The 14284-nt window shown below is 33.7% G+C and overlaps 1 protein-coding gene across 2 annotated transcripts in view; it reads left to right on the top strand.

The window, feature by feature from the left end:
- Positions 1 to 14284, top strand: part of LOC145695140 (uncharacterized) — a 235148-nt gene that overhangs the window by 204038 nt on the left and 16826 nt on the right. For both annotated transcript variants that reach the window (XM_081772073.1, XM_081772074.1), the window contains exon 3: positions 7127 to 8889. In XM_081772073.1, the coding sequence (XP_081628199.1) occupies positions 7127 to 8889 (1763 nt within the window). The remainder of the gene's footprint in view (positions 1 to 7126; positions 8890 to 14284) is intronic.

The following is a 14284-nucleotide window of genomic DNA, read 5'->3' on the forward strand; positions in this document are numbered from 1 at the left end:
TGTCCTTTCTTTACCCTCACAATGCTCAAGTTCTAGGATTCGAATCCCGGAGAATGTTCAATTTCTATTATCCTACGGCGTATATTGAGTATAATGCAATTATTGACTTGACATTAATTCATTCACACTCTAAACTTGGCCATTGAGATAGCTCCAACTCGTCACACTTCTACTTCGCTAGAGAAACACCGGATAACTGATTATTGCGTTACCATATTTCAGTGTTCAGTTTGAATATAAAGGGATATTTACTTTCCTTTTTTTTTCCCCTAGATATCTGTCATTAATTGTGGTTTCCGAACTATCACCCCAATCAAACAGAACAAATCTTGCCGAAATTAATAAGTCAACTACCCGACTTTCTACAGATTTCATGAATCGAACACTTCTCTTTTTCTCACAAGAGAACTATGTGTACAGTTATCTGGAAATTATATGCATCTATGAGTGAAATTCGAGGAACTGAGCAGGCTACAAGGAACTACTCTATGATGTTAAGGTTTTTAGATTGGAAATGGCATTTTATAAAGACAGCATTGCATACTGTAGTAAGTTTTAAACATAAAATACAGAAACATTATTTATTATCAAGAAGATTAATACACAAGTAACATGATACAATTATTGAAGATTAGTATTAGAAAATGTTACCGTTCATAACTAAGGGCGGCGCTCGTGAGTTCCACAAGAAAGAACTCACATAAATACAAGCTAATATTTTATTAATTAATGAGAAAAAATCTTACCGAATGTGTTAATTCTTTAGAGTAACTTCTATTCGTCTTTCCGTTATATGTACAAACATTTAGTCTTCTGGTCTTGTCAACATGTCTTTTCCATTAAATCACTGAATTAAATAAAGGAAAACAGAACAGCGAATATGTGTGGGTGTTCCCCTGCAATAAACAGAACTGTTCAAAGGTGCATACGTCATTTCTGTTTCGTAGAAAAGTGATTAATAATTAATATTGATAAAAGAGCTCTCTACCAGTATTTCTCTTTCCTGTAATATGGTAACAAAGAGTGCGTAGAACAGATAAGTCAGGCACGTTGGGTGTATGATTATAATATACGTAGGGCCAGACACTTGGATGAACACATACGTACTTCTTCTTCTTCTTCTTCTTTTTTTTTCATGCATCTGTAGCTTGTTCTGAAGGAATCCGAAAGAACGAGACAAGCCAAACAACGTGGACAGAAAAGCACATCAAGCATTTTGATTTCATTTTATTAGCAAATCTTTCATAAACCACAAATTAAAATTTATCTACGATCATTCTTTGATCTTATACAAGAGTAAATGTGCGTAATTGTTTCCTTTAGTATTTTAACATTTATTTTCGTATATTAGTTGGAAAGGGACATGACTTTTTGATTATATGGTACAGCCGGACCTGTTTATAATTATGTTGCTTACATAAACAAGACTAAAAACCAAAATGACAAGACAAAAAAACATGTTTTTTTAAAAAAAAAAAACTTAAAATGTGGTAAAAGAACTAGAAAAATACAAACCTAAAAGCCAAATAAATTAAAACTCATATTGAATTATCCAAGAACTATTAACATTTCAAGTCAGCATACTTACCTCAACAACAACACCAAACCTAAAGTACTGTGTTACTCTTATCCATCTTATAATACTAAACACTAGCATTAACTATAGTGGAAACTAGAAAGAGCTCTCTGTAGATTTTAAGTTCCATCAGTCAAATACCAGATTCCCACACTTTCATTGGATAAATTACTTTCATGCGGTATAGGCCAATACGAAGACATAGTTGAAGACTGGATATTAATAACACATATGTAACAGTTTGGCAATGTACGGATCAGATGAAGACGATAGTACATTGCCGAAACTATTACAAATGTGTTACTAAGGCTCTTCGCTAAGATCAACCGCTCTTAATAATAATAATAATAATAATAATAATAATAATAATAATAATAATAATAATAATAATAATAATAATTTAAAGACAATAAAAATATTTAAAATATATAAAGTGAGCCATCTAGTATCTACAAAATCCTATTAAATAAACTAATAACCGTTTACAAATCTTTTATACACCAGAAATTCGGGAGTGTAGTTTATGACGTCATAATTGTTGGACACCCAACTTATCTATATATATAAAAATGAAAGTGACTGTGACTTAAAAACCCTTGAACCACCCAATCGGTCTCCATCTAATTTTCAACACAGATGCGATTTGGGCCTGGGATGGTTTTTATCATTTCACTGGGAAGGGAGGGGAAGATACATAAAAATGATCGAAATTAGTGTCGAATTCATAGTTTTCGGAGTCGGTGAGATGAACAGTGATGCTTTCTATGCCGTTTAGACCCAAATTCAGCCTCGCAACTTGGGGAAGGGGAAGAGGGGAGATATATAAAAATGATCGAAAATGACCGATATCAGAGAGTCCTTCAGTAATAGAAAAAAGTGACTAACAGAACATGTTACTAATTTTTCATACTTTAACCCAGCGAAACGGGTAATTGACGCTAGTACACTATATGGAGGGTATTGGAAACAACTATTAGTTCATATAATGTCGTTTTATAGATACTATCTGGCACACTTTCTACATTTTTTTAATACGTGTCTGCAAGTTATTCACTAGTATTCAGGAAAAAGTGGAGATGAACTTAATGAAGAGCCTACTAATGGAGGCGAACTTAATAATATTTAGTGCTTCGGTCATTTTTGTTTTATTAACACTTTTTCTCCTATTAAATTACTTTTAATTTTAGTTTTAAAATATTCATAGTTGCTAAGAAACAGTTTCTTCATTTAACAGTGTGATAATTTTGTGTTTAAAAAAAATTTAACTTTTATCAATAACTTAAATTCAATAATTCAGTATTAATGACAAAGAAAATTAACAAAAATTGGACAACTGAAAACTTTAGTTATTGTACCGAAATGATCTCTCATGAACTAAAACACGGAATTTCAATACTAGACAAACTATATTCTAATCAGATTTTATTAGTTTCTTTATAATCCCTGTTACGAATTTCAAAATAAGAATAACTCTACATGCGTGCATATTGTTAAGAAATTTAGTATTTCTGATTGAATTTGTGCGTGCAAATTCTATACTCACACAAAGAAAGAGACGTTTTTTTGCATTTCACTTAATTTCATTACATATCCGCCAAAGCACTTCCCGTACGCAACTTGATTTATAAGTTAATTATGAGTTACAAGGGAAAAAGGTGTAAAATTCGGTGCTATATTGAAACGTAGAGATTATGCTGTGCATAAGAATATAGGAACTCTTAGACAGCAGCGATCTATGTTTGTTTGTGTGTTGGCAGATAGCAGAACGAAAACAGTAAGAGCTATCGAGAAGTTGTGTTTCGGAATTGATCTAGTGTACGAAGAATAGGTTTCATCTCCTCTCATAATTCTTTATTCAAGCCGGAAGTGATATCACCATAGAGCTAAAATGACAATAGATAGCGAGCGACACAGTGAATCAGTGGTGGAGCGCTTACCTCTGGTCCCTGGTTCGATTCCTTACCAAATAAGTTTGTGGTGGACAGCATCGTGTCTATGGGTTTTCTCGGTATATTCCCGTTTCCTCTCACACTCTCATTCCACCAATTCTTCCATCATCTTCCCTTGCCGTAATCATCTATCTCCCTTAGCCCAAAAGGCATAATCGTGGGACGTTACACTGAAGGATTTCATGTCATATCAAAATGATAATAGATAGCGAAAAGCTATTTACTGCAATCGATTAAGCGCCCCAACAACATATATCCTGTCCATTTTAATCTATCTACTAAAATCAAAATTGGTAGAAATCTACTACCACATCCTATTTCAACATTAATCTTCATAGAGGAAAAAACGATACGAGATAACGAGAAATGACTTCTTAATAAGGTTCCAGCGTTCTAAGAATAAATCCTATCTCCGACCTTCTCTGTCTGTTACATCCAAAAGTTATAGATACCATATTTTACGGACTATAAGACGCCTTAATTTTTAAGCAGTTTTTTCTAATACCGTAACATTTTTACCATTTCTATTATTAGATTGCACCAGGGGCGTCATTTAGGGAGGACAGGAGGGAACAATTGCTTCCCCAAGAGTTTGAGGAGGACATATACTTTAATCGATTGTCTACTAATATACTGGTACAAAATGTGAAAGTCGTATGTCGGTGGTGCTCTTGCCCCCCCCCCCCCTAAACAAAGTCTGAAATGATGCCCCTGGATTGCACGTTTCGTGGGGAACGATGTTTCGTCGTAAGTTGGTTGGCACTGCCATCGGTTTTCGATCGTGACGTTATGGGTTGTCGACTGGTTAGTTCTGTCGTCGCACGTTTGAGGCGCTACGGCTCGCCTTGTTTCCAGTTTTTCCCAGAGTTTACGGTCTGTATATTCTAATCCATGGTTCTGGGTTTGTGATGGCAGGGCAGGAGGGAGACAATATTAGCAAGCTTGTGAATCTCCGCCACTCATGTTCGTCGCATCGGTGCACTGTTGCTGTCACTTGAATCCAATGTTGCCGGATAGAAATAGGTTTCCCGTGGCATCGAATATATGGCAATTTTTAAGACTGGCGGGAATTTTAAATGAAACACTGGACAAAGACGCGCCTGAATTTTCGAGGCAATTTTTTGAAGAAAAAATTGCATCTTATAGTCCGTAAAATGCAGTATTCTTCCGATCTCGGTATTGAGTTCGCATAGTATGGAAGTCCGTCGTAGTTTCATAATATAAAACAAAACTTAATTGTTTTCAAATATTTTAATAAATATTTTTTGTTCGACATAGTTAGAAATAAATATAACTTTGAAACAGCATCTTTCTTTATCTCACAGAGAATAAAAGTCAAAATTGTTGTAATATGCATCCTGATGGAAATCATTCGAGCATAAACCTTCTGTTAGCATTGGTTACCTTTTTATTGCAGAGTAAGTAAAAGATGGGAATTCCGTTTTCATATCGTGCGTGACTGACTGAAAGATGACCTAGTTGTAGCCGTGATTTTTAAAGAAAAACTTTGTCATTTCCTAAAACAAACGTTCCCTTCGAAGATATTTGATATGTTTTGAATTTCTAATGCCTTAGAAGTGATTCATACAATCACAGAAAACAGTTTAAAAATCCTTTATTACTTTCATCCTCTTTATTACTCTAAAAAAGTTTTCGAAGTTCAGAATAATCACTAAGTTTTCAGTAATGACTGTGAGTATAATGCATCTCTTTTTTAGACATAAAAGAAAAACCAAGAACTTGAAATCACATTAGTTCGCTGAATCACCATAAAATACCTTTAGGAAGGCACTTGTTCTGAAGCAAACGAAGTTTCTGTGCTGTCTGTTGTAGATAGTTCTCAAAATTAATATTCTGAGTTTGTATTGGTGCTCTTAGGAAACGTGTATACTAACCTTCAGGTATAGAATATGTTAATACAAGTGAATATTTGCCCCACTGTATTTTTGCTTTGTTGTTATTGCACATTGTTAATGAGTTGTCAGATCACTCGTTAAATGGATCTAAGACATCTATTGTATGTAACTGAACGATGTGCATTCATTTAAGCATCGATATAGATTGTTGAACGTTGGTTCAGAATCCAACATAACTTTGTTTCAGCAACAAAACACTTATTATCTTTTCCATAAACTAGCAATATATAAAAGATATAGCATGTAACTTCATCCATATTAACTCTGGAACTATTACTTAAATAATTAATACTTTTGTGACTGGAGTATACACTTATTTATTAAAATTAAAATAATTCGTAACAATTTCAATAACTTAACGTTACCTTCATCAGACGTTAACTGGCAGAAAAATTCAGTTATTTCTCTGCCAGTCAACGCCTGATGAAGATAACGTCAAGTTATTGAAATTGTTACGACTTATTTTAATTTTAATAAATAAGTGTATACTCTGGTTAGAAAAGTATTTATATAGCAATATATTGTATATGATACTGCTCATTTTAGCTTTGGAACAACATATAACTTACATAAAAATAAACTCTGATGAAAGCAAACACTTATTTTAATAATCAGTGTTAAAATTTCGGTAATCCGTGTCATTGACTTTATCAGACGCATTGTCTGATCTGATCACGTGTCTGATGAAGGAAATTATATATTGCCGAAACTGTCATGTTCAGTACGGGCATTGACGCAGGAATTTATTTCGGGAGGGGTCCGAAGCTTTTGGGGCGGAGGTCCAAATTTAATATGAGGATAAATTATGTGAACATTTTTAAAATCACCCCTAAAATTAGGCTAAATTTACAGAAAAGTCGGAATATTGCGGCGGAAGTCCGGACCCCAGGGCCCACTTCCTACGTATGTTTCTAATTATTAATATAAATATTTATTTCGGTCAGATTTTATTTTTATTTAAGTTATAGATGGTTATATATTCCATTGTCACAATATGTCACAGAATGAACAGGGATGGTCAGTTTACAATTCCCAGCGTGGATACTTTCCATGTGCATGTTGTCTTCAGATTTTTTTTTTTTTTTTTTTTTTTCGTAGGGAAAATTTAAATATATGTAACTTACCGAAAATCGTACTCACATTAGCCCCTTGTCTTAAGCTATTGATAACAAAGCATATGCAAGAGATGTATGTACTGCTGCTACTACTTGCAGTCAATATATAATAGACTTTTCTTTTGTTCCATAGTTTACAATGTTCTGACTATGAATTATATTTTAGTAGTCGGAATTAAATAATATTCTACCAGTTCCTGTGTAATTTCTGTTATAAAATATTTCTGTCTTATTTTATGATCATGCTTTATACAATAGAATGGGTAAAAGCTTCACAGGTACTGCTTTAAATAGTTTTAACTGTATAACTAAAACAAAATAATTTATTTATTCAGTCATCAGGCAGACATTTCGGCCAGACCTCAGCAGTTTCTTCGAATGGACTTGGAATCATGTAGATATAGATTTTACGTAAGCCTGAGTCAACTTGAAGAAGTCGCGAAATCTGGACGAAATATTGTCATAAATTTAAAAAGGGTATATGACATAGTTCTAAAAAACTTTGCTAATTTTTATGCGTAATATATTGATCAATATATTTACTCTTCTTTTCTGTTTTTTTACGTACAGATACATCATACCAAAACTGTCCATGTCCAATGCAGTCCTGTCCAAAAAACGTCCATACTGGGCCTCTTACTGGTGATGGTAAGGGGCCAGGACAAGACACGTTTGCACCGCCAACTCCTGTTCCTCTCCCGCTGGAGCCATACACAGGGAACACCGCCGGAGGAGCCTTGGGACATCCACCAAGCCCAGCCAGAGGAAGCGCCGGGATGCCACCGTCTGTAACCATGGAAAAGGAGGCTACGTCTCCTTTGAATGGCACAGCGCTTACTAGCGAAGTTCTCCAACTAACAGAAGAAAAAATGGAGCAAGACACCGCAGCAGTGCCACAGGTAGTAGAATACGAAGTGTGGTCTGTGAGGCAGGAGAACCCAAGATGTGATTCTGTGCCAGATAGTGTGACTAGTGCGAAGGTGGACCCGTGTGATAGCAGTAGCATTGCAACAACAAAAGTGGAAGAGAAATCGGTACATACTGTTGTTGCTGTAAGTAAAGATCCTTGTGTTGATAAAATTAGTGAAAAAGTGGCCCCAGTGAGTGAACAAGTACTAAGTGAGGGTAAATATAATAAAGTATGTGATAATAGTACTTTTCAGCAAGTGTGTAGCAATTCTGAAAGAAGTTCAACATCACAAGATCAGAAGGAGGTATTTACAACCTGTAATAACGATAGTGATAATAGTGCGAAACCGTGCGAGAAAGATAAAGCCCTCCCACTGAACCCCAGTGTTAAACCTAGTGAGAAGGAGAGCCCATTCCCACAAAAAGTTAACGGAATCCTTCCTCATTCGCGGAAAAGAAAGCTTTTATTAAACGATAAACTTGATGATAATTCGAAAAAAGCAAAGACTTCTAAAAACGATCACGTGCTAGTTGAAGCGTCTTTGCCAAAGAGGACCTGCAAAACGGTGCTGAGTAAAAGCACTTCAGAGGCCATAAAAGAGATTCCACCTTTAAAGAATGGTTTAACTCATTCTTTACCGGAGCCACAAACTATTGAAGATTCTAAACAAGCTGTACAAAGTAAGAATAATTTTATAAACAGTCAAACAACCAAAGATATCTGCACTGAGAATAAAGTGCAGCGAGTAAAATCGAAAACTTCTCCTGTGCAAAATAAAGTGCAAGAAAAGAATGTGAGATTGGGAGCCAAAGGATGTAATAAGGTTAGTGGTAGTGTTGTAGCAAAGGACCCTGTACAGAATGAGTCTCTGAGGAAGCGAAGTGGTAGTGCTGGTGCTGTTGTGAACAAAGCAAATATTAGTGAAAACAAAAAGTCACCCCGGTGTAAAAGTGAAGAAAGTGGCGGGGAGAAAACTATAGTGAAGGTGAATGGGTCATTCAGAAGACATTCAGTGGAAAATGGGGTGTTGAAAGTTCAGTCGGTGGACACAGTGACAAAAGGACGAGTGCTTCGGAAAAAAGTGAGTATGCTAAAGAACTACCGATCGCGGGAATCTCCTCCACATCTAAGCAGTCCTGAGGATGAAAGCAAAGTAACTGCTGCTTCTCCAACAACGGCAAGGCGGGGCAGAAGTTCGAGTAAAGAATCTTTGAGCGACAAAAGTACTGTCCATACAGCAAGAACTAAAGCTACTGGCAATCATAAGTCAAGTGTTCTAGTTACGCGCAACGGTGCTTTCAAGAAGCAGATGCCTCCTGAAGTTGCTGTCCTGAAGAAGGTTCCAAAGAAAGTGCTAACTCCAAAATGGTCAAATGGATGGGAATGGGAAGGTGATCCTTTTCAATCTAAAGTGTATTTGACAGTAAGTATCTGACGTTTCTTCCATAATTAAGGATCTTAGCTAATCCTATTCTTGCTTTTCTGAATTCTAATGAATAATTAGAGACAATGAAGAACATAAAAAAATTTAAAAAGTGAATCAGGTAGTATCTACAAAATGCTATTACACGAGCTAATAATTGTTTTCAAGGCCTTTCGCATAGTGTATAAATTTCTGTGATCAACAGTTGCGCATCCAAATTCCTGGTCTATAAGAAAACGTTTGGGAAAGGTTATTAGTTTATTTGATAGCACTTTGTAGGTACTATGTGGCTCACTTTCTACATTTTTGATATTTATTTAATAGCATTTTGTGGGTACTAGCTGTCACACTTTCTACATTTTTGATATTAGTTTATTTAATAGTATTTTATGGGTACTATCTGGCTCACCTTCTACATTTTTGATATTGGTTTATTTAATAGCATTTTGTAGGTACTACCTGACTCATTTTCTACATTTTTGTATTAGTTTATTTAATAGCATTTTGTGTTTACTACCTGGCTCGCTTGCTACATTTTTTATATTAATTTATTTAATAGTATTTTGTGGATACTACCTGGCACACTTTCAACATTTTTTGATAGTTTATTTAATAACATTTTTTAAAATACTGTCTGGCTCGCTTTCTGCATTTTTATTATTATGCATTGTTTTTTAAGTAGAAGTCAGCTTAGCGAGGACCCTTAAATTTCAGTTGATTTTCAATTAGAAATATTTTACTGCTGCAGACTTTCTTTCACTCTTTGTGCTTTATAAAAGAATATTATGAAATTGAAGTGAGGTCCTAAACCACGACTTAAATGGAGGTTTAGTTTTTCTAACTTAGCATTAGTAATACAACTAGTAAAAGTGTAGTATGAATACGTTCCTTTTTTTTCGTAGAAGAAACTACTAACAAGAACTAGTTTGTAACATAAATAATTCTTAAGTTACGTGCGCTTGGCCAATGAGAAACAAACTTATTTTGCTTAATTAGGAGGAAATTCTTGCTAGAAACCAAAAGCTGAAGTTTATTATTGTAATTGAACTGCCAGTTGTATTAAATCTGGTCATGGTTGTCTTATTATTATTATTGGCCTCAGTAAAGATAAGTTGAATTCTTTATATTGGTTACAACAAAGTAGAAGCGAAAATTTCGTTTATTATTATTATTATTATTATTATTATTATTATTATTATTATTATTATTATTATTATTATTATTATTATTATTATTATTATTATTATTATTATTATTATTCAAGATGCACCGTCTGAAGACATGTGTAGATTATATGACAAACATTTTTTGGCAAACAATTAATACTTGCAGTGAAAGGTTTCACGTGAAAAATTGTCTTAAATTTGGACGAATAGAATGTGATATAAAATGGTGTTTCTGCACACAGATGTCAGCACAGTGGTTACTCCGATCGCTGGCGGGAAAAACAGTAGATCATATATCAGTAACGAAAGTAGGAACTCAGATCATGAAATGAATAAAAAATGAAGATTTAGATGACATCACAGGTACTCTCCTAAATAGGAATATAACCAAGTGTTCCACGTGTTGTGGTATAGTGAGAAACAAACAACCGGTATTTCAGGTGTTCTAATTATTAAATGACATAAGTGAAAATTATGATTCTCTTAAAGCAGAAACCGTATCAATAAAACAAGAGAACATAAAGCTGAATGAACTAATATTGAGTGGAAACAGAACACAAACATTTGCGGAAGTAGTGAGCACTGAATCACCAAACAAACAACACATGGTACAATGGAGAATGTAAACAATGCCAGAAAGGTTAACGAAACAGTCTACAGCACATTGCAACAGGGTAGAAGTGAAGGAGATAGGGATTGGAAGGTCGCTATCAAACGCCCGAGGCGTAATATCGAAGAAAAAAATCAGACAGGATAAAATCAAATTCATGAGTCAGGTTTTAACAAATACCGTGCCAATTTAATGCAAGGTGGAATGAACAGTGACAAACTGAAGGTCAATAAAAACTCTCCCATATAGCTGCCCTATTTGTAACACGGTTCGACCCAACTGTTTCGTGTAATGTTAGTGTGTTTATAAAAGATAGTATTAAGATATTACTATTACTATAATATGTTAAACTGTGTGTAATTCAAATATTTGGCCGGATAAGGTTTTGTTCATTAGATTTATGAGTCTTTTAAAGAATGAAACGGTTGTGCAAGAATCTGGAAATCAATTGAATGAAAAGAAGGAAAATTCAGGAAATTAAATTGTTTTATTATTAAAGTAACATAAGAAAAGAAATGAACTTGCAATTGTAGTATCAAAGTGTAAATGGACTTAATGGAAAGGAATATTCATTCACAAACAAAATTAATTGCGAAGAATATGATTTCTGTTAAGGACAGAAACCTATCACTAGTAAACAAAATTAAGGGAGGTGGGTGTATGATTACAATAAAAAAGAAATACGGTACTTGTGTACATTGATGAATTTACGTAATAATAGTAAAAAAATCATAATCCCGGTTAATAAACCACTTATTATTTTTCTCCTACACTACCGTTAAAGAACTTTATAGATTATTGTGACTGGTTAAAGTTCCTACTTATTAACAATAAATGGTAATTTCATAATTTTAGAAGATTTCAATACGGGAGAAATTGACTGGGAAACAGGTACTATAATCTCTAGCAATTTCTACGGTAAGAAAAATAGGCAGAAAAGTTTTTGGAATTAGCAACATTTAAATTAAATACACAAGCCGTATGATAATAGGAATCAGGATAAAATATTGGATCGTTTGCTCCCAAATTTTGAAAACAGGACAATAAATCATGATGTTGCTGCGTTAGCGAAAATTGGTAGTTTTCATCCACAATTTGTGTAAACATGGAATATAATGAAAAACAATAATGCAGGCACGTAGCCAGGATTTCGCAATAGGGGGGGGGGGTCCGTGAAAAAATACTGGGGTATTACACCAGGGGCTCGATCATTCTAAACTATTTTACTGGCAACATATATCTATGGTTGAGCGCCAAAAAGGCGTAACTGCAATTTTATTAGTTTAGAGGCTTAAGTGATATGTGCCTCTCTGGCACAGAACCAAATGCTAATAACTCAGTTATACCTTTATATCATTTTCGAATAACGTTCCAAGGATAGAGATTTTCATTAAGGCGTCTTGGCACAAGAAAATTCAATCCATTATACATGTCCTCATAGCATTACCTCCAAATTTTAAAATTCGACAGTTACGCCCTTTTGGCGCTCAACCATCGATATTCTTTCGTTTAGGCAGGATTTCGTAATGGAAGGTGGGGCGTGACATAAAATACTGGATTACACACCAGGGGATCGATAAATCGATAGGGCAATAAAATGAGGATGTTAGTAAATATTTTAATAAAAAGCTATGAAAAAATCTTGAGTAAAAGAATATAAAAAAGTATTGATAAAGATATAGTCTTCCGAAGTCATTCGAACTCGGTTTCTTCTTCTTTTTCTTATCTTCGTTTAATGCCGTCAAAGATAGCAACGAGATGTCTTCCGGGAGTAAAGACATCCTATAAAATTTATTAGTATTGCCGCGAAATTCAAAATGGCTCATATTATTGGTGATACGGTGATATTATTGGTAGCATTTCGTAAGTTCTACCTGAAAGTCAATCTTATCGAACCAGTTTATCGATCGTCATTTGTAGTCCATAGGATTAGCATGGGGATAGATGGAATACGGAATGATGCATTACAATAATATCCATTTTGAACTTGACCCCCCCCCCCCACACACACACACAATGATTTCTTTATTTAGTATCAAAGGTACTCCGAATTGAGAAAGATTGTTGAAAAGAAATATCTTGAGGCAAGAAAATCATGTTAATCAACTTTGGACAAGAGTATTAGTAGCAACAATATATAATTCTGCAGAACATTTAAAACATCGAATAACAAACAAATTCCAAGGCGGATAAAGTGTGATAATGTAGCAATGACAGACAATTTGGCATTGCAGAATCTTTTAAAAATGTTATATATAATTCTTTTAATTTAGGTTCTAATCGGTATACAAAATGTAAGGTTATGAAATTGAGAAAATTTAGTAGCAACTTATGCGATGTCGATTTGCATTCCAAAACAGTTAGAAAAATTAAAGGGAATACTACACCTAGACCCAATAACATTCCACATTACGTAATTAAAGCATGTGGTAATGCTGTAGCAACAAATTTATCGAACATTCTTAATGTTTTATTAAAAATCAGAGTATTCCCTTCGAAATGGAAACAAGTATATGTTGTGCCGATTTACAAATTAAAAGATTAAAAAAGATAAGCGTATAAATTTTGTTAATGTGTTTTCGAGAATTTTTAAAAATAATTATACATAAAAGTTTATATTTTAATGTAAAAAATATTTTAACTAAAGGACAACATGAACTCTTAAAAGGCAGATTGATTGTAACTAATCTTATTAATTTTACTGACTTCACATACATCGCATTAAAATTCAGTTTACAAGTTGATGCTATATATATCGATATACCAAAAGCTTTCGACTCTATTGATTATAAAGTACTCCTTAATAAGTTATCAGATATTGGATTGTCATTAGCACACATTAGTTAGTTCGAACGCTATCTATCAAATAAAACTGTTATGGTAAAAAATGGTAATGTATCATCTAGTAAAAGTCAAGTAGAGAAGGGAACCCCACAAGGGCTTTCGTTAGGACTCCTTCTTTTCTCCTTATTTATAAATGATTTACCCGAAAAAATCAAATATTCAAAAATGTTACTGTACGCAGATGACATAAAGTTTTTTTTTTAGAATAGTTAACAACGAATACGATGATTATTTATTATAAAACGATTTAAATACAATAATAACTGGTTCAGAAGTAATTTATTATAAACAACTAATCAAAACTAAATATATGACATTTACGAACAAGATTCAACATTTTGTTAGTACATATAGAATAAATGGAGTAACAGCAAATAAGGAAGAACAATGAAAGATCTAGGTCTTGTATATGACAGCAACTGGAATTTGATAGTCATATAAATAATGTGGCACAATGGGTAAGAAAAGTTAAAGGATTTATATTCAATCACTGGCCTGATTTTAAAGATGGTAGTTCATATGTTTATTTATATAAGATATTACTTAGATCTAAACTAGAGTTTGATTCAGTCATAGGAAACAGTATCTTTAACACGCTAATAAACAAAATAGAAACTTCTCAGAAATGGTTTATCAGGTTATTTTGGTACAAAATGAAAAAGAATTATTACTCTCATAATTACGAGTATTGGGTAAATTATTGGGGACTTCAAAGTATGTTTGAGAGAGGAAAATCCATCGATAAAGCATTTCTTCAATGGTATTAGAAAGTAAA

The sequence above is a fragment of the Thermobia domestica genome, chromosome 9, assembly GCF_964235325.1.
Source record: "Thermobia domestica chromosome 9, izTheDome1.hap1.1, whole genome shotgun sequence".
NCBI classification, from domain to species: Eukaryota; Metazoa; Arthropoda; class Insecta; order Zygentoma; family Lepismatidae; genus Thermobia; species Thermobia domestica.